This window comes from Myotis brandtii, unplaced genomic scaffold, assembly GCF_000412655.1.
Source record: "Myotis brandtii unplaced genomic scaffold, ASM41265v1 scaffold114, whole genome shotgun sequence".
Taxonomy (NCBI): Eukaryota; Metazoa; Chordata; class Mammalia; order Chiroptera; family Vespertilionidae; genus Myotis; species Myotis brandtii.
In genome coordinates, this window is record NW_005353927.1 from 64,867 (window position 1) to 85,769 (window position 20,903).

A 20,903-nucleotide genomic window follows, 5' to 3' on the forward strand; every position below is an offset into this window, starting at 1 on the left:
GAGATGTGGGGAGGCCCTGGGAGTAGAGGTGGGAGAACCCCAAGAATAGTATGTATGACAGGATCTGGAGAAAGAGATGGGTATGCGGGCACCCATTCATTCATTCAGTCAACATGTTCCTTGAACACCTGCTATGTGCTAAGGACTGTGCTAGATTCTGGGGGGTAGCAACCAAAGAGATAGATGCCCCTATACAGCTTGTAATTTAGCAGGAGAATCAAACAATGAGTAACTGCACACATTAATCAAATACTTAGAAGTTGTGATGAGTGCTTTTCGGGGGGCGGGGGAACAGGGTGAAGAAGATGATGAGGGTTGAGGGGCTGGAGGCTGCATTGAGTAGGTGCATTAAGTTGAGCAGAACTGGGGAGGAGTGCTCCTGGTGGGCGGAGCCTCGTGTGCAAAGACCTGGGGTAGGAAATGAAAGGAGACTGACTGGTGGGCCTGGGACTTGAGCACGTGAGTGGGGAGACTGATACAAGCGAGGTTAGGACAGGGGCCGGATCGTGTAGGGTTTCTTCCTAGGTCATTGCAAGGACTAGTTTGGCTTTTACTCAGCCGCCCAAGAGGAGACTTTGAGTAGACGGATAGGCTGGCGCGTAGTTCCAAGGAGAGGGTCAGCCTGCGGATGGAATAGAACTCGCTGGGAAGGGGTGAGGTCATCCCGGAAGAGAAGGAGCCACAGACGGAACCTGGAGGAATTCTCACGTTTGGAACAGAAGAGGAAGAGGCAGAGGAGGGGTGGTCAGCGGAGTAGAAAGGAAATCGGGGACAGGGTGGGGAAAGATGAGAGAAGAGGGTGCTTCTAGAAGGAGGGGGCTGTGCGCTGGGTCAGATGCTGCCCAGGTGAGCACAGAGCATCGACCATTGGATTCAACCATTGGTTTTGGCGCCATGAGTGTTGATGGTAGCCTTGACAAGAGCAGGCTCTGGGGAATGATGGAGGTGGTGGCCAGCTAGGAGGGCACTGGAGATGGAACGGGAGGTGTGGAAGTGGAGACAGCAAATGTTGACAGTGTTTGAGTATTTTGGTTCTGAAGGGGAGTGGGGAAATGGGGGAGGGAGCTGCTTTTTTGAAGGATGGAGGAGAGTAGGGTCTGGTGCATGTGAGGGAGAATAGATCCTATAGGAGAGAGGGGAGAATTGATCCTGTAGGAGAGAGGGGTGACTTGATCCTGTAGGAGAGAGGGGAGAATTGATCCTATAGGAGAGAGGGGAGACTTGATCCTGTAGGAGAGAGGGGAGACTTGATCCTGTAGGAGAGAGGGGAGACTTGATCCTGTAGGAGAGAGGGGAGACTTGCAGCAACAAAGCCCTAGGGAAAGGGGTGGGGAGTGGAATGAATTAGAGCCCTCGGGGAGAATTGGCCTTCAGTGGGAGCATAGACAGATTCAAAGAGTGGGAAAGTGTGATGGGCTGAGGGAGCAGGTGGGACTGGTGAGAGATGGGGAGGGGAGCCCTGAAGTCCGGGTCTGGGAGAATGGATGGCATCCTGGAGTGGTAGGGAGCCATGGAAGGTTTTAAGAGAGGAGCAACATGGTCTGATCGGTATTTGGAAAAGATCCCCCAGCGGCCGTGTGAAGCTTGGACACAAGGGTCAGACTGGAGACCAGGAAGGAGACGAGAATTGGGGACAGGTGAAAGGTGGTAGAGCTGCTGACCAGGCTGGAGAGAGGGAAACTAACTCGAGAAATGTTTCAGAGGGGCTGCCTGGAGAGAGGGAAGAGGGAACTCCAGGCAGAGAACAGATGGCAGAGGCCTGGCACTGGGATCGGAAGTGTGAGAGGCAGGAGGAGTTCGTGTTGGTGAGGCTGCAGGGAGGAGCCTGAGCTTTCTGCCCAGGGCTCTGGGGAGCTGTGGCTCGTTCTGAGCAGGGAAGGGACAAGGTCAGGTTTATGCTTTAAAAATCCCCTCTGGAGGGGCAGGGCTGGAGGCTGGGGCGGGACCCTGGGCAGGAGAGGATGAAGGCCAGGCCAGGTTGGATGGGTCCGAAGGGATGGAAATGAACAGGTTGGATGGATGTTCAGGAGGCTGATTTGACGGAGCATGGTGGCTGCCTGGCTGAGGGGCCTGAGGGTCAGGAGGTGTCCGGGACAAAGCCCAGTCTGCAGCTGGGGGTGACATAGAAGGTGGTGTTATCCCTGACATGGGGCTTGGGAGGAGCAGCAAGTCTGGGGGTTGATGCTGAGGCAGAGTAAGAATTCTGGAAAATAAGAAGCAGTGGGGAGGCGCCCCTTGCCCCTCAGGACCTGGGATCTGGGTTGTCAGGAGCCGTGGGCTGGGCGGGCAGCCAGAGGTCCTGGGGGTGAGCTGGCGTGAAGAACGCCCCTCCTGTATGGCAGGCAGCAGCAGGCACAGAGCCCTGGCCTCTGGGATGACAATAAAAAGAATAATTACAGCTCCCCTAATTGAGCGCCTGTGGTGGCCAGGTACACCGCTGTGTTCAGTCCTCCCTGGAGCACCGGCGGCAGGTGGGAGCAGCCCTGCTTGTCTTATAGAGGAAGCTGAGGCTCAGAAGCGAAACCACGTGCCAAGGTAGAGCGTGTGAGCAGCCGAGCCCGGATGTCCCCCTCCCTCGCCACGTGCTGGGCTCCCACAGGTTTTACCCTGACCGCCCTGGCCCCTGCAGGGTGAAGAGGGACCCCAGGGATTCCCCGCCCACGCCCACCTTTCCCCCCCCTCCGGCAAGGCTGGCTCCTCTGTGAGCTCAGGCCATTCCAGAGGCCCTGGCAGAGCCCTGTCCCTTCCCTTCTCCCTGGGCCTCATCAGCCCCCAAATCTTATTTCTTCCTCTTCCTCTCTGTGCCTCCGTCTCCTCATCTCTACACGGGGGACTGTTGGATGATGGAATGCACTCAGGTTCAACACAGAGCAGGCCCGGGCTATGGTGGTATCTGGGCAGATGTGTGGAGTAGGGGCCCCTCCCATTTCCTCTGCTCCATTCTCCTTCCCTTCGCTTAGTCATTCATTTGCTTCTTTTACAAGTATCTGCTGTAGCACATTTCATACATGAGTTCATTTAGCCAACCACCCCCCCAAGGCAGGGTTGTTTGTGACTCCACATTTCAGATCCTCACACTGAGGCTCAGAGAGGAGAGGCTCTATGCCCGAGGTCTCATGGCTGGGGCCTGCAGAGCTGAATGCCAGAGTCTCAGACCCCAGGCTTTCTGCCCCATGCCAGACGGTCTTCAGGTAACACCTCACCCAACAAGAGAGCTGGCCCGTCAGCCTCTGGAACCCCGCCAGGGAGCCGGAAGGAGTCTTGGAAGGCACTGGCGTTCCAGGGAGGGTCGGTTCTGCCCTTGCTTGTTTCTGGGAAGTCCTGGGCCTGCCCACCAGGGCTCACAGCTCTGGGGGGACACATTCATCACTTAACAGTGACAATCCAGAATGGAGTGTGCCGGGCTGGGATAGGTAAGCCTGGAGGGGTATCAAGGCGGGCTTCCTGAAGGAGGGGGCATCAAGCATTAAAAGATTGCCAGGTGTTCGCCTGCAAAAGGAGTCATTGTTATATTGTTCCTGGCCATCTCCCTAGGACCTGCTTTCTTCTTTCTCTAGTGTTGGTTATTGGGTTAGTTTGTCTGTCTCCCTCCCTCCCTTCCTCCCTTCTAGAACAATCAATGGAGTTTGGAGCCCTATTTCATTCTATTTCTTTACCTGACTCACTCTTTCTCACCCTACAGGTCTCAGCTTGACATCCCCTCTGGCTTCCCAGCCCTCAGCACTCGATTATCACATTATGGGGATGGATCTGTGTATTGTCCCCACCCCAGTCCCCACTGGACTATGAGCCCAGGGAGGGCAGGACTGAGGGGTGCTGTATCCTTAGGCAGGGCAAGGACTCAAAAAGAAGTAAGACAAACAAGGCCCTTGCCTTCATGGGCCTTAACTTGAAATTGGGGGGATGGATTATAAGCAAACAAACAAACAAAAATCTAATGGTTTATCAGATGACTCGGGAGAAAAGTAAAGTGGGAGTTAGGGCAGGAATTTCCATTTCAAGCCAGGTATTAAGAGGGCTCTCTCAAGGTGTGCAAGGATACCCAGCTAGTAAGAGCCAGAGCCAGGGATGGGCCTAGGCCACCTGCCCCGTATCTGCTCCTGCCCCTGTGCCAGGCTCCCCCAGAGGTCCAGGTGTGGAGGGTGAGAGTGGGGCCATTTGGGTCTTGGCCTGGCTCAGAATCCCTGCCTGCCACTTGTGGTGTGACCTCAATATGGGCTTTGCCTCAATGAGCCTCAGTCCCCTCATCTGGAAAATGGGGCTAATGTAGTTGTCCTCGGGGTTGTTACGAGGGTTCAGTGAAGGGACTCATGTACCAAGAGCCCTGTGTGGCCCATAGTACATCATGGTCCTCCAGTTCTGACAAGCCTTGGCCTTCTGCCTGTCGAATGGCCTCATGGGAGGGGTTTGAGCCTGGCTTTGCTAATATAGACTGGGTGCTTGACCTTGAAAAAGACCTAATGACTCATCTGTAAAGTGAGCACCAGATGGTGCTTATGCCATGGAGATGTGAGGATTCCACGGTCGAGATGTAGAGTGCAGGGCACAGCCATGGCTCATTTTATTTTATTTTGTTTACTTATTTTTTAAAATATATTTTATTTATTTTTTTGCAGAGAGGAAGGGAGAGAGAGAGTTGGGAACATCGATCAGCTGCCTCCTGCACACCCCCTACTGGGGATGTGCCCGCAACCAAGATACATGCCCTTGACCGGAATCGAACCTGGGACCCTTCAGTCCACAGGCCGACTCTCTATCCGCTGAGCCAAACCGGTCAGGGCAACCATAGCTCATTTTAAATAAAATTGATCTTTTACCCTTGGCCAGGCCACATCCTGTTGGTCCATACCCAGAACATCGATGTCCAGATCCGGCTGTGGCCGTGGCTTTGGGGATCTGTCCTGCCAGCCTCCATGCCCTCATCTGTACCCTACCCAGCTCACTCTGCCCAGCCACTCCAGCCTCTCACTCCCCCCACCCCACCCCCGAGGGCCTTTGTACCTGCTGTTCCTTTTGTCAGGAATGCGCTTCTTCAGTCTGGCTTGTCACTTCCTTGGGTCTTGGCTGATATGTCCCCTTCTTATTGAGGACCAAGTAGCTTCCTTCTCCTTCCCCACTTCGTGTCCTAGGCACCCTCTTTGGGCTTGTGTCCTTGCTTTGAGGGCTGGGCAATCGAGGGGCTCAGGGCATATTCGCGTTTGCTGGTTTATATCTCAGTAGCATGACCTCTCTGGGCCACGGGGAGGATTCAGTGAGACCCTCCTGAGGTCCTGGAAGAAGGTCACTGGCCTGCGGCCTGGAGGACTCATGGTTGGGTGGTCGGGTGTGTGGAAATGACCTTGGGTCTTGGAGATTTGGTCATGAGGAGACGAGGCCTGTGTTAGTGTGGGACAGTCGGGACAGGGAAGGGGCAGGCGGAAGAGATGTTGCTGAGCTCAGCTCTGGACCTCAGTTTCCCCATCTGTAAATGGGGAGACTGGGCCCGTACCCAGCCTAGGACCTGTTCTTGCTGGGGCAGCGGCCCTGCTTCATGCCTCCTCCTCCTCTGTCTCCACAGCCAAGGACTACGAGAACGCCATCAAGTTCTACAGCCAGGCCATCGAGCTGAGCCCCAGCAATGCCATCTACTATGGCAACCGCAGCCTGGCCTACCTGCGCACCGAGTGCTACGGCTACGCACTGGCTGACGCCACGCGGGCCATCGAGATGGACAAGAAGTACATTAAGGGCTACTACCGCCGGGCTGCCAGCAACATGGCACTGGGCAAGTTCCGAGCCGCCCTGCGCGACTACGAGACGGTGAGCCAGGCCTCTGGGAGTAGGCCAGCTGCCTGAGCCAGGTGGATGCTGAGGGCCGATGGGGGGGCAGGGGAAGGTGTGCGCTGTGCCTGCCTGGAGGGGGAGGTGGGAGAAGGCCATTCACGAGTTACTCAGCATCTACTCATCCAGCAAAGGCGTGAGGCCTCTTGTCCTGGAGCGACTGCCTGGGTTCATATCCGGCTCTGCCTGGCCCCCTGTGCCTTCTTCTCCACATCTGTGAGATGGGAGCGCAGTGGGACCTACCCCTATGGGTTGCCATGAGAGTAAATGAGTTTCTGCTTTTCGGGTGTTTGAACACGGTCAATGTTCTGTGACCGTGTGCTGTTAGGATTATTGTTGTTCTCTCTGTTGAATGAGAGCCACAGCCTTTCTTCAGAGGAGCTGATGGTTCAGAGGTGAGCATGTAAGCAGAGTCCATGCAGCTGAGAGGAACTGGAGTGGGGTCATGTGCTCTAGAGGAAGAGCAAGTGGGGGATGCATTGGATGAGGGAGGGACCCCCTCGGTCACCTGCCATTCCCGCTGTGATTGCTCTGATAATAGGAATAATGATAGTCGGGAGGACCCACAGAGTACATGCCTTCATGCCAGGCACCTTCTGCAGCTTTCACATCAGTTGGCTGAATGAATTATGGCTCTGTGGGGTGGGAACTGTTTACCCCGTTGTACAGAGGAGACGGAGGCCCAGAGGGGTAAGGCACCTGCCCACCAACATGCAGCCGGTGGAAGGGTCGCAGCGCTGGGATTTGAACCCAGGCAGCCCAGCCTGCCAGCCCCTGTCTCCCCTGCCTTGGAGAGTTAGCTTCCTGAGAGTCAGGTTCATTTGTTCTGTTCATTGGGATGGTGCCCCCTGCAGTGGCTCAGTCAGTATTTGTGGAGTGGATTCTTACTCTGCCCTCAATGCACACACACCCTCCTTCCATTTCACTCCTGCACACATTGAGCAGCTTCTGCTGTGTGGAGAGGGCGGCCGGGGGGCTGAGAGGCACAGGCTGCAGTTGGAGGGATCCTGGTTGGACTGGCCGGCCTGGCTGCTGGCCGCTGGCCTCGGGTGGAGGGTGGATTTCAGGCCAGTGAAAGCTGAACCAAGCCTCGGGCCAGAGGACACCTGTGTCAGGGTGGGGGCAGAGGTGTGCAGGGAGCGGGTAATTTAGAGACGGGGACACAATGGAGGAGGATGCTGGGTGACACCCCAAGGATGAGGGAAGGAACAACAGAACAGAGTCCCTGTTAGCTTGGGCGCCCAAGCCATTCCTCAGTCAGTCCTCTCCCCGTCCCTGGTGTCCTCCCTCATCGGGCATGGTGACAAGAGGAGTGGCTGTGGGGCTCTGTGAAGTGGTGTGAGTAAAGGTCATTGGGGCTGGAGGGTCACTAATGAGTAACCCAGAAGGACAGTGGGGGTTGGATGGCGGCAGGGCTTTTCTAGGGCTCCGGGTCAGGGTGGGGAGTCCTAGAGTGGGAGCTGGGCCTGGAGGGGGCATTTGAAAGTGAGATCTGACCACAGGTCTTCCCCACTCCCAGGGCTGCAGGAAAGAGGCTTTTCCTGGGGTGAGGAGCAGGGGTTCTTCCCGTGGCTCCGGCCCAGATTGGGCCCTAGCCTTGCATTCTCCGTGAGACTGAGATGGTTCGGACCGCCATCCTGTGGGTACCACGTCTGAACTTTATCCCTGGCCTTGTGGATGTCGTGGTGGGGGGTGTTTTACAGTCTTTTTCAAATAACTTGAGGTGGGGCCACACCCAGCCTTTTTTGTGGGGGCTCTGCATGCAGCATTGGAGAGTCCCCAGGTGAGCCTGAGATCCTTGCCGGCCTGGGCCTGGGTCTGGCCCACCCTTGGCCAGCCACCCTCATGCCTGCAGGCTGGTCACCCTTCTCCATGCTGACATGTTTCATCAGCCTCTGGATGCAGGCAGAGGGGCCAGGCCCTGGGGCTGCTCCCCCTCCAGTCTCTACCTCCTACCCTCCGGAGCTGTCTTAGGACGTGTGACTCTCATGGAGGGTGTGCCCAGGCCCCCTCTCAGATCTGGGCCTCCTTGGAGGTGGAGCCAAGACGTGACCTTGGTTGAACAAACAAGCCCAAGGTTCTGCCTCAGCAGCCTGGGCCCTCGGGTGGAGGGCCTTCCCTTTGCAACCTCGGTTTCCTCGTCTGCGTGCTCACTGTGGGCCTGGCTCTGTTGTGAGCTCTCTGCCTGCATGAGTTTAGTGTATTTTACAGGAAGGAAACGGGTCTAGAGAGGGGGAGCCCCTCCTCCAAGGTCACCCAGCCGAGAAGTGGCAGAGCTGGGACTTGAACCCAGAGTCTGTGCTTGTAACTGTTAGAGGCTGTGAAGTCAGTGTAATGGTTTGAGACCACTTTCATCAAATACAGTAAAGAAGAAAAAAGGTCAATATTTGGAGAACGTTGTGTATATATGGTTCTGTGAAAAAAATTTCATTTATGTGAATTTAGATGTGTGTTAGGTGTGACATAAAATACATATTTCTTACTGGGAGTCAGAGTCTTCAGGCCACTGGTGCAGCTGGAGGCACCAGCCCCCTGGCCAGGAGGCCCAGCTCTGAGCTGCGCAGCTCTGAGGGCTCGTCTCCAGCCTCTGTCCTTGTCTGTGAAATGGGGAGAAGAGTAGGGGCTGCCTCCGTGACCTTGTGAGGATTAACGGAGATCAGTACATTAGAGTCGGACCTGCCCCCACTTAGCACTCGGTGCGTTTTCTCCTGGGGGTGTTGGGGGAAAGCCTGAGGCCCATGGGAAGCGCTGTGTTAGGGGCCTGGGAGCTGGCGGTGTCTCCATTCTAAGGCCTCGCCTCAGATATCAGCTCCCCTCTGCATGGGCCCATGATGAATCCCCCAAACCCCAACCTCCCTCATCTCCAAGTTCATCCATCCACAGGGACCCTTGCTTCAGGATCCCCTGCCCCTTTATTGGGTCCTCTTCCTGGGTTCTTTCCTGTGCGGTGGAGCTCGGGGGGTCACGTGGGCCCAGGCTGGATCTGGGGGACTCCTGCACTCCCTCCTCGCCCCTTTCTGGGATTTGTTGGGTTGGGTTTGTAATATGGTTTGCATTTGGGTTCTTATAGCATAGTCTGCGCAGCCAGGGAAACGTGTGCCCGCCTTGCAAGCCCACACAGGCCTGTGCCTAAGGTGTGGACACGTGGCAGTAACAGGACTAGTCAGAGCCGAAACCCAGCACAGTGCTCACCACTACTCATCAGTAGATGCTGAGTAACTCGTAATGGGCTCTTTACTGTTCACGGTTGGGACCTTAATACCCTAATAACTCGCGTGATCTTCTTTGCAACCCTGTGCATTGGGGCCTGTTGTCCTGATTGACAGGTGAGGAAGCTGAGGCCCGGAGAGAGGTCACTCCCCCGAGGCCCCCCAGCCAGGAGGTGATAGGCTGGTACCAGAGTCAGGCTCCTGACCACTGGCTGTTCGCCGTGGCACCAGTTTCCTGGCGCAGTGCTTGCCCTCAGCTCAGGCAGTGTACTCGATGGTCTTCTCTTCTCTTCTCTTCTCTTCTCTTCTCTTCTCTTCTCTTCTCTTCTCTTCTCTTCTCTTCTCTTTTATTATAAGAGGAGTATTGGCTGAATTAATTCACTAGAGGGTCTCAACCTATGGGCTGAAAACCCAAGTGTCACACTTACGACTGTCGCGTGCAGTGCCTGCCCAAGAAACCTGGCTTCCCTCCCGCTCGGGCGGGCGCAGTACCTCTCTGGGCTGTCCATCATCGTGACATTATAGATAATCACAATGTCCATCACGTGTTGTCATGTAGGTCCCCCGAGGTCAGGAGCACTTGCCTTGGGGCCTGTCTCCTGCTGCCGGTCTAGAGTCTCTCACCCTCAGTTCCAAACCCAGGCCATTCTGAAAACCAGTTTTTCCAGTAAATTTGGGCAACTCATTTGGTGGCAAAATCTGACCTGAACTAATGAGAGGCCGTTGATGGTCTTGATTGCTCCCACGTGGTGTGCCTAGAGGTTTGGGAGTGTGTGTGGTGACCAGGTGCCACTCAGACCTGCTGGGGTGTCAAATAACAGCGTGAGCACTGTGTCAACTTCGTAAAACCCAGAAACCTCCCAGTTCCCAAACACAGCAGCCCCTGGCTTCTAGGGATTGCCGAGCTGTGCTGTCATTTCATCGATTCCAGCCTAATTGCCTGTGAGCAGTCCCAGCTGCAATACCACTTTCTGAAAACATCTTTTTATTTTGCGAGTGTTATAGGAAGTAATAGAGAGATCCCTTCTCCCAGGTTCCCCAGTGACATCACTACATAAACATCACAGTCAGGAGCCTGGCATTGAGACGATCCAGGTGCCACATTTTAAAGAAAAACGCAGCCTTAAGTTCTGGCCTAACCGGCCTCGACTCCTGAAGAGCCCGCCCCGTCCCTCTGGTCTGAAGCACTGGCCTTCCCCAGATGCCTGGCAGGGCCCCCCCCTCTTTTCCCCCCAGGTAGCGCGTAATAGCAGCAGCTGCAGTCCCTGGCACTAGCCCTGGCTTACTGCTAGGCCCTGCGATGGGCCTGGTGTTAAATTCTCACACCACCCTCCATGGGACTGCCGGCACCCTCCCCACTTTCTAGAAGCTGAGGGAGGCCTGAGGTGGGGCTGCTTGCCCTGGAAGGCCTGACCCCAGAGAGGGCGCTCATGGCCACGACCCCACACTGCTCCATGGAGGGCATACAGGGTACTGTGGGGACATGTGGCATTGGTCAGGGGAGGGAACATGTCTCAGCGTGTGTGGTAGAAGTCAGGAGCCTACACAGGAAGGGAACAGAATCCTGGCTTCCTGGGTCGGTGACACCTCTCTGGGCCTCAGTTTCCTCATCCATCAAATGGGATTGTGATAACACCACATAGAGCTACTTTGAGCAAATGAGCAAGTTGATTGCTTACAACAGTGTCAGGCACATAAAAAGTGTCAGAAAATTAGCCATGTTTTTGCTTCTGCTTCTGTTACTGCTCCTGCTCCTCTTCCATTGTCAGGGTTTGTCCCCATCCTCCACCCCAGTCTGTGAGCTCGCTGAGAACTGGAGACGGGCCAGGGGGATAAGCTGAGTGGTTCATCTGCTCACTCGGGGCATTCATTCACTGCTGGGACACGGCCTCAGCCCCGCCTCACGGGCCACCATGCGGGGGGGATGTCCCCTGTCCAGCAGTGCTCGTGCTGGCCAGGAGGTCCAGGGGCTGGTGGGAGCCCAGAGGGTGCCTGACCCAGCCTGAGTGACGGGAAGGGGAGACCTAGAGGAGGAGGAGCTGGAAAGGGCTTAGAGGTGGGAGGGGATGAGGAGTTCTGGGCCCGGGCAGCCTGTACAGGACCTGGGGTGAGAGGAGATGGTGCATGTGGGGACTTGGAGGTCGGCCTGGCTGGGCAAACAAAGGGGTTCTCATGAGCCAGGCCAGGTGGTGGTGTGGACTTTATCCCGGGGTGTGGACTCAACCTCTCCGTCCCGGGAAGGACTCCAGGGGATGTCTGGTTCTGCCTCCCTCCCGAGCCTTGCACCGCACCCATACCCAGGTGGAGCTGCCTGGCAGGGTGCCCCAGCCTGAGCCTGTCCAGACAGGGAGGAAGCCATCGCCAGCCGCAGCCAGCGTTCTGCCACTCGCCTGGTCTGCACAGCCATTCCCAGCGCGGACGAGCTGCACTAACCCTTTGCACAGGCTTCTGACTCACTCTGCCAGGCCTTCTAGGGGCCATCACCACCCCTCTCTGCCCCTCACCCCGCACAGGCGTTGTGGGGCCACTAATAACAATGACAGTAACACAGATGACTACCTGAGGCTCAGAGGGGCGGGGGGAGTCACTTGCCTAAGGTCACACAGCAAGCGAGTGGCAGAGCAGGGATCAGAATCCAGCCCTCTGTGCTTCTGAGTTTGGAGGACGCCGGGTACAAGGTGGAGAGAAAGGAGGGGATGGGCCCTTTTTACATATGAGCTGGTGTCATCGGCACAGCAGCCTGGGAAAGGGGCCATAAGGAGCAGCCGTTTACGCAGGGTTGACCCTGGCCTGGCGCAGCTGCACACACTGCGCAGTGTTCATTCATTTAGTCTTCACAGCAGCCCTCGGAGGCAGGGACTCCTACCACTCCCATCTCAGAGAGGAAACTGAGCCACAGAGAGGCACACCGGCTGGCCAAGGTTGCTCCACTGATGGTTGATTGGTGGAGCTGGGATTTGAACCCAGGTAGCCTGGGTCTGTGGCCCCTCCCTTCAGAAGAGGAAACAGGGAACTCATTTGCCCTGCATCTCCCAGCAGCCCAAGGAACACATACCACTCAGTGCTGGCCGTGCATGTGTCCCTACTCGTGCCCAGTACAGACAGTCCTCGGGTTACATAGGACTCCACGTACGTCGTTTCGTGGTTATGTCGCCATCTCCCATATATTTATATTAAAAAAAGTTCCATCATTTTGACGTATGTACATAAAAGTCTCTGTCTGGTACTTTATGTTTTTTATTATTTATTTACCACAAGCAAAGGTCAGGAATTGTTACCTTTTACATTTTTTTTTACTGTTTCACTTCATTACTGCTGTGTATGTCTCTGTGTGAGTGACATGGGTGCTTATGTAGGCAGGTTCCGACTTACGGCGAAAATCGCGTTACGTCACCGTAGGATCGGATCTCGGACGTAACCCGAGGACCTACTGTAGCCTTGGCAGGTGGAGCCTGTTATCTCCTTCGTTTTATAGATGAAGAAACTGAGGTTCAGGGAATCTGGGTCACCCGTGATCATTGGCCCTTCGGATGGGTCTGGGCCATTAATCGTGATTTTAGACCCAGCACATCCTTTCCTCTGAACCCACCCTCTTTGGTATTGACAGTGACAATAGCAGTAAAGTGTGCCTCGGCTGCTCTGGTTCTAACGAGGAACCAGAAGCTGAATGCGTGCTCCTCGGATGGGGCCGTTTTATTTTAATGATGGAGCTAAGATTTATTAACATCACCCGTGTGGGTTACTGTGTTTACCCTCACAGCAGCCCGTGTGGTCTAGTTTGGGGGTGCAGAAACGTAGGCCTGGAGGTGAGAGGTGTCCAGGGCTGCCCCACTAGTGCATGACGGCCTGGGTGGTCTGGCTTCATCATTCACGGCCGGGCAGACTGTGGGCAGCTGTGGCGTCCCCACCTCCTGACTGCTGTCTGCCCCCTCCTTGGTCTGAGCCTTGATGCCTCCTCCCTTACTCCCTCCCTCCCTTCCTCTTCCTTCCCCATCCTTCTTCCCTCCGTTCTTCCCTCTCCCTTATTTCCTTCCCTCCTCTACCCCCTGCCTGCCCAGGTGGTAAAGGTGAAGCCCCACGACAAAGATGCCAAAATGAAATACCAGGAGTGCAACAAGATCGTGAAGCAGAAGGCCTTCGAGCGGGCCATCGCGGGCGACGAGCACAAGCGCTCCGTTGTGGACTCGCTGGACATCGAGAGCATGAGTGAGTCAGGCCCAGGTTCAGCCACACCCAGTCCAGAACAGTCCACATCCTTGCATGGCCTCTCCATTCCCTGTGCACACTGTGGGGTGGGGAGGTGGGGCTCAGGGGTGGCCTCCGGCCCCTGTCCCCAGGCTGCTGTCTGTTGCTTCCCCACCTGCCTTCCTGGGGAATCCAGAGTCCGGATTTGGGCTTTGAGTCCCCGGTTTGGGAGACGTGGCTGAGCACCTCCTCCTCCTGCCCACCCCTCACGGGCCTCCTGTGTCGGATCTGTCTCTAGGTCTTCTAGGCACTCAGATAATTCACTCACTCATGCCACAGATCATTGCTGAGCACCTACTGTGTGCCAGACACTGTTCTAGACACTGCCCTCATGGAGCTGATGTTCTAGTGGGGAGAGAGATGATTAACTAGTCAACAAATGAATTAATAGTGTTGAGTGCTATAAAATCAAATAGGCAGAGGAGAGAGAGGCACAACAGGCAGGGAGGTCAGGGAGAGGGCCTCTGAGCTGACCCAAATGGGAGGAGCAGGCCGTGAGGGGACCTGCTGGGGAGTGGAATCCTCTCTCTCCTTCACATCTTAACCTGAGTGTCCAGAGCTGTGTCTGCCGCAGGCCTGGGAGCCAGCCCCCCTCCCACCCTCACAGTGGCTGTGGCCACTGACTCATTCCTTCGCTCACACATTAGCTATCGAGGATGAGTACAGCGGGCCCAAGCTTGAGGACGGCAAGGTGACAATCACCTTCATGAAGGAGCTCATGCAGTGGTACAAGGACCAGAAGAAATTGCACCGGAAATGCGCCTACCAGGTAACGATCTGTGAGGTGCGGCACAAGGCTGGGCCCCCAGGGTGGCATCACAGTGCTGGCTGCTGAAACAGCCACAAAGAGAAAGGTGGCCACAGTAGCTGAACACTTGCTGAGCTGGGGGTATGCTGGGCATTGCGAATTCTCTATTTCTGATACTGTTATTTTTTTATTTTTAGCATTTCCATTCAGTTCTTTTTTAATAGTTCCCATCTCTCTGCCCCAAATGTTCATGCGTGTTGTCTCCCTTTTCCACTAGACCCTTTAACATGTTTATCAGAGTTATTTTAAAGTCTCTATCTGGTAATTCCACCATCTGGGTCATCTCTGGGTCTGCTTCTGCTGCCTGTTCTTCACATGCCAGTTTTTATTGTGTGCCAGACATTCTGTGTAGAAGAGACTGAGATCAAACTTCTCAGCAGAAAATGGCAGGACTTCCTTCTGCCAGGCAGCTGGTGTGAGGGCTGTCCGTCTCACCTGCAGTCGGGCAGCTGTGGTTGGACTAAGTTCACCACTGGCTTTAAATGTTTCAGAGTGGAAGCAGGGTCTCCCTTCAGCAGGGCTTGGGATGCCAGCGAGCGATGTCTTCCTGTTGTAAAGTCTCCAGCTTTGGCTCTCTGAGAGCGCTGGTTTCCAGGCGCACTGCCAGAGATTTGGGTGGCTGGGGAGTCCTCTGTTCCCAGTCTCGCCCCCCACTTTTGTGCTTCAGGAAGTCTGTCCCCGCCATGCTGCCCTGCGCCTCGCCTCCTGTGACAGCCAGTGAGGGAGTTGGTGGGTGAGGGCAGAGGTGTTGTGGGGCTGGGGCTCCTTGGGGCTCTCAGCTGTCACACCAGCCCACGCCGGGCATGGACTTCTGCTCCCTCCCCCAGCCATGGCAGACTTGCCCTCCTGGAGGAGACCAGGATGAAAGCGGTCATGTCTTCTCCCCCAAGGAAGGGCCTGGCACTGTCTACAACTGGATTGATTTAGGTTTCTTTGCATCCTCAGCTCTTGGATGTTTTTGTGTGTGTGTGTGTGTGTGTTTTGTTTTTTGTTTAATTTTGTTGGGATTTGGCTTGTTTTCATCATTAGGGTGAGAGTGACGATCTTTTATAATTTTACTAGAGGCCCGGTGCATGGGATTTGTGCACCTGTGGGGGGCGTGGCCTGCAGGCATCGGCCGGCTGTGGGAGCGCCGCTCATCCTGGTCAGCCGAGCGGCTGTGGACCTGCCCTCTGAGCGGCTGCTCCCTGGTCTGGCATCTTCCCTGGAGCTGAAGCGCTGGCCTATCCAGGGGACCCGGTTGGGGCCGGGCCCAGGGACAATAGCACTGAGAGGTGGTGGAGTAGGCTTCAGTCCCTTGGCGGCCATGAACCCGCCTCCCAGCCTCCCGGGTCAGCTCTGCGAGCCCAGCAGTGGCGCTGCGCGGCCTGTGGGCGTCCAAAGGAGGCAGCAGGGAGTGAGGAGGAGGAGCCTGGGGCGAGGAGGCAACGATTGCAACCCAGGTTCCTGCTCCTCAGCCAGAGGTTCGCAGCGGGAGCAGTCGCTCATCCCGGTTAGCGAGCGGCAGTCCCACTGTGGTAGCGCACTGACCACCAGTGGGCAGCTCCTGTGTTGAGTGTCTGCCCCTAGTGGCCAGTGCACAGCACAGCGACTGGTCATTCTGGTCGTTCCACCGTTCAGTCGCTGGGCTTTTATTCTATAGGATATGTTCTGACCAGAGTGGACATCTACTTTTTTAAAAAATGTATATTTTAATTGATTTCAGAGAGGAAGGGAGAGGGAGAGAAAGAAACATCAATGATAAGAGAGGATCATTGATCGGCTGCCTCCTGCACGCCCCCTACTGGGGATCGAGCCCGCAACCCGTGCGTGTGCCCTTGACCAGAATTGAACCTGGAACCTTTCAGTCTGCAGGCTGATGCTCTATCCACTGAGCCAAACTGGCTAGGGCTGGACACCTGCTTTTAATGCTTAAATTTTTTCCACAACTTTTTATTTTGAAAATTGTCAAACCTACAGAGAAGTCAAAAGAACAGTACAGGTAACACCCATGTGCCCTTCACATATATTCACCAACCGTTAACTTTTTGGTTTTGGTTTTTCTGGACCATTTGAGGATACATTGCGTCATAAGCTGTATCTCCCGGAAACAGGACCTCCTCCTGCGTGACCAGCTTAGTTGTCCCACCTTAGAAACTGAGCATCGACACGATGCCCCTGACTATTGCAGACAGTCCACAGACGGTCAGTAAAGCCTGGAAACATGGTCAAATATACGTGACCTGTCAGGTCATCTCAGTTACTAAAAATTAGTGTAACCTACATTTCTAGACAAATATTTAAATGTTCCCAGTGTCCCCCAGACATCCTTTTTAGCTACTTTTTTTTAATCCAGAATTCATTGAAAGACTGACTATTGTATATGACCTGCCTTTTCGGGGAGGCTCTTAAGTGACACTGACAGTAGATGTGTCCAGGCCAGTTGTTTTATAAAATGTTCCACATCTGGATTCATCCATGTGTTTCACTTCTTTTTTCTTTTCTTTTAAATATATTTTTATTGATTTCAGAGAGGAAGGGAGAGGGGAGAGAGAGACAGAAACATCAGTGATGAGAGAGAATCATTTGATCGGCTGCCTCTTGCACGCCCCCTACTGGGGATCGAGCCCACAACCCTGTCATGTGCCCTTGACTGGAATCAAACCTGGGACCCTTCAGTCCGCAGGCCAACGCTCTATCCACTGAGCCAAACCAGCTAGGGCTCATCCATGTGTTTCATGATGCTGATTATTTTAAGAGAAACCAAGACTCTCAATTTTCATGTGAAATAACTTTGATATTGAAATGCCATAGAGGTCACTTGGGTCACAGTTTGGGGGACACCTCTGGCCCCAGCAAGCACCCAGTTATCTGGGCCTCCCCCTACCCGTTCCTCCCCACTGCCCACCTCTCCCTCCCCCTCAGCCCAGCAGGTTGAATCTAGTCCGTCCAGGCCCTCTTGGGGCCAGGGGGCAGGCAGGCCCTCCGCCAGTCCCACTCACAGCCTGCCCTGCCTTCCAGATCCTGGTACAGGTCAAGGAGGTCCTTTCCAAGCTGAGCACGCTCGTGGAGACCACGCTTAAAGAGGTGCGCGCTGTGGGGCGGTGTGTGGGTGGGCCAGGTGGGGCTCCCTGGCTGGGGAGGGGCCACGGAGCTCAGAAACTCACAGGCCCACCTGGCTTGGTCTGCCTTCCCTCTCCTTCCACCCTGTGTCTGTCTCCCTGGATGTCCCTCTTCTCCTGGCCTCTCGGTCTCTGTCCCACCCTCTCCATGTCTGCGTCCTCTGCCTGTGTCTTTGCATGGTTCTTCTCGGTCTGCCATGACCTCTTGCCTCTCCCCTCCCCTCTGCCCCCTCCCCACATCTCTCTCTGGGCCCCTCCCTCTCCGGTGGCCTCTTTTCTTCCAGACAGAGAAGATTACAGTGTGCGGGGACACCCACGGCCAGTTCTATGACCTCCTCAACATATTTGAACTCAACGGTTTACCCTCAGACACCAACCCCTATGTATCCTTCTCAGAAGAGCAGACCCCGCTCCCCCAGCCTGGATGTGGGAGAGGAGCCCCAGCAGAGAAGCAGCCTGAGCGCTTACTGGGCCCCGGGATGTGGGTGGACACGGCCAGGCCAGGCCCGCCTGCTGTGTGACAGGGCAGGTGGCGCGTTCTCGCTGGGCCCCAGCTTCTCTTTATCTTGAAATGGCGCAGCTACAAGGTCCGATACAGCGTCTGGCACTGCCCACACCGGGTGCCCTCTTGGCTTTGCTACTTGGCAGCTGTGGGACCATAGCCGTTAACTTCACCTGCCGGTGCCTCAGCTTCCTCATTGCAACATGGGGATGATAATAGGGCTGCCTCGTGGGGTTACTGAGGAGTCGAGGAGTTAGTATACGTGAAGTGCTAAGGGGCCCAGCCCGTGCTGTCCCAGTGTTCATGTGTTATTGATGCTAATTGCTGGATAAATGGCCGTTAGGCCCACCAGGCCTGAGCAGTGCTGGGTGGGAGGGTCCGTGTCCCATTTCCCCTGGGGCTTGGGCTGTGTTTGGGGGAGAGCTGAGCAGGCTGAACACCTAGTGTCTGCCCCTCCTCCATCAGGTTCCCTGAGAAACGTGAGGTTGGGGACCTCAGTACATCCTACTGAGGCTCACAGAGGCCACACAGAGGCCACACAGCGAGGAGAGAGACAAAAGCCAGATCCCCAGGCCCCGCTGACCTCCTTGTTCCTAGGGAGGTGCTGACAGAAGCCATGGGTGTGGAGAGACTAGGGGAGGAGGTGCGCCCCCCCCCCCCCGGCCTTGTTTTCCTTAGCAGGGCAGATATTTAATGGCGACTTTGTGGACCGAGGCTCTTTCTCCGTAGAAGTGATCCTCACCCTTTTTGGCTTTAAGCTCCTGTACCCAGATCACTTCCACCTGCTTCGAGGTGAGTGGGGAGGCAGCAGGAGCTGGGATCAGTGTGGGGCGCCGGCAGGGCACTGGCTTTCTCCTCTGGGAGCCTCCAGTGTCGCCACGTGAAGCAGGGAGACCATTTGCAGCTGAGTGTGTGTTGTGTGTTCAGGGAGGGCTGCCCTGTCAGGTCGGGCAGGTGTGCCCTGCACGTGGCCTTCCACACATGGAGCCCTGTGGGCCTTGAGGAGGAGTTGGGTCGCGGGAGGGCTTGGAGCAGAGGAGGCTCGGGCTGACTTGGGTGTTAACAGGGTCCCTTGGGCCTCTGTGTGGTGAACAGACCAAGGTGGGATCAAGATGTGGCGCTGGCCCCGGGGGGTTGGGGAGCAGTGGTTTCGGCTGGAGCGCCTAGAGGCCTGTGGCTGCCACTGACAGACAGGGAAGAGCAGAGTGTGAGCCCCGAGACGAGGAGGTCAGCTCTGGACGTGGCTGTGAGACTGGAAAGACATCAGCCACTCCCGTGGCCATGACTACAGCCCAGGCTTTGTAACCACATGCCCACGTGTGCTCAGCCCGCGTGCCCCTCTGGAAAAGAGGCTGAGAACAGTGTCTACACCTCATCAGGGTCTGGGGGCCAAGGAGCTGATGCATGAGCGTCATTGGCTTGGAGCCGCCACACAAGCCTCCCTGGGCCCCTGGCCTGAGTCTGAGGCTCCTGGGCGGGCGGCAGAGGCTGAGGTTTCTCTTCGTCCTGCTGTTGGCCAGGCAACCACGAAACGGACAACATGAACCAGATCTATGGCTTCGAGGGCGAGGTGAAGGCCAAGTACACAGCGCAGATGTACGAGCTCTTCAGTGAGGTGTTTGAGTGGCTCCCTCTGGCCCAGTGCATCAACGGCAAAGTGCTGGTGAGCACGGCAGCCGGCCCCCCACGGGCCTCTTCCCTGCCCGCCTCCCATGGGCCACACGTGGGTAGATGTGCTGGCGAAGAAGTCCAAGGGATCGGGGTTTGGAATATGTCTGGCGCCTCCCCTCACACAGCTGTCCCCACCCTAAACCCTAGATCATGCACGGGGGCTTGTTCAGTGAGGACGGCGTCACCCTGGACGATATCAGGAAGATCGAACGGAATCGGCAGCCCCCAGATTCAGGTGACTGGCGGCCGGGTGACCGCCCCTTCCCTCCCGGGGCCTCAGGGTGTCCGGGCCTGGGCTCAGGTTGGAGCTGCTGTGACCAGGGCCCTGCCCTTGGCGAGGACAGCAAAACTGAGCCTCAGCTTCCTTACCCGCGGTGCGGGTCAGTGCATGACGAGGGAGCGTGTCCTGGGCCCGGGGCACACGTAAGGCACTGATTTATTCATGAGTCGGCTCCTGTCCTCTGGGGTGATGTAGGGGCTTCCGTTCAAGTGACTGGGACAGATAGCTGAGGACTCACATGCGTGCGCACATGCGCGCGCGCGCACACACACACACACACACACACACACACACACACACACACACACACGAGAAGTGTTACCGAGGGCGCGGGCTGTGCCGTGGGGTGGGCTGGAAGGTGGTCTGAGAGCACCCACCCCAGGCCGGCCGGCCAGTCCCTGACGTTCCCTTCTGCCTCCCCTCCAGGTCCCATGTGCGACCTGCTCTGGTCAGACCCACAGCCACAGGTCAGTTTGCCCAGGGGCCTTGGACGGTGGGTGTGGGCAGGGGCTTGGGGGTGGGCCGCGGTGCAGGTGTGCGTGACAAGGGAGCGTTCGTGTCCTGGGCCCGGGGCACACGTAAGGCACTGATTTATTCATGAGTCAGCTCCTGGCCTCTAGAGTGATGTAGGGGCTTCCATTCAAGTGACTGGGACAGACAGCTGAGGACTCACATGCGCGCGCGCGCGCACACACACACACACACGGGAAGTGTTACCGAGGGCGCGGGCTGTGCCGTGGGGTGGGCTGGAAGGTGGTCTGAGAGCACCCACCCCAGGCCGGCCGGCCAGTCCCTGACGTTCCCTTCTGCCTCCCCTCCAGGTCCCATGTGCGACCTGCTCTGGTCAGACCCACAGCCACAGGTCAGTTTGCCCAGGGGCCTTGGACGGTGGGTGTGGGCAGGGGCTTGGGGGTGGGCCGGCACCTAAGCTCCCTGTGTCCCCAGAACGGGCGCTCGGTCAGTAAGCGGGGCGTGAGCTGCCAGTTCGGGCCCGATGTCACCAAGGCCTTCCTGGAGGAGAACCACCTGGACTACATCATCCGCAGCCACGAGGTCAAGGCCGAGGGCTACGAGGTGGCGCACGGCGGCCGCTGCGTCACCGTGTTCTCTGCCCCCAACTACTGGTGCGTCCTCGTCACCCCCACACATCCGGGCCTCTCTCCCCAGCCCCCTTGGTTTTTACTTTTTATGATAGAAGATTCTAAACACATATAGGAGTAGATAAAATAGTATAATGAATGCCCACATGCCCATCACCCAGTTTCCC

At 56.3% G+C, this 20,903-nt stretch overlaps 1 protein-coding gene across 2 annotated transcripts in view; it reads left to right on the forward strand.

Annotated features, from left to right (window-relative positions):
• Positions 1 to 20,903, forward strand: part of LOC102243677 (serine/threonine-protein phosphatase 5) — a 22,884-nt gene that overhangs the window by 545 nt on the left and 1,436 nt on the right. The window contains exons 2-11 of one of the 2 annotated variants that reach the window (XM_014547976.1): positions 5,558 to 5,799; positions 13,088 to 13,235; positions 13,922 to 14,043; positions 17,083 to 17,148; positions 17,468 to 17,566; positions 18,372 to 18,477; positions 19,206 to 19,348; positions 19,504 to 19,591; positions 20,458 to 20,498; positions 20,582 to 20,760. In XM_014547976.1, the coding sequence (XP_014403462.1) occupies positions 5,558 to 5,799; positions 13,088 to 13,235; positions 13,922 to 14,043; positions 17,083 to 17,148; positions 17,468 to 17,566; positions 18,372 to 18,477; positions 19,206 to 19,348; positions 19,504 to 19,591; positions 20,458 to 20,498; positions 20,582 to 20,760 (1,234 nt within the window). Of the gene's footprint in view, positions 1 to 5,557; positions 5,800 to 13,087; positions 13,236 to 13,921; positions 14,044 to 17,082; positions 17,149 to 17,467; positions 17,567 to 18,371; positions 18,478 to 19,205; positions 19,349 to 19,503; positions 19,592 to 20,062; positions 20,104 to 20,457; positions 20,499 to 20,581; positions 20,761 to 20,903 lie in introns of both variants that reach the window. The other variant, XM_005857827.2, reaches the window with a different exon arrangement.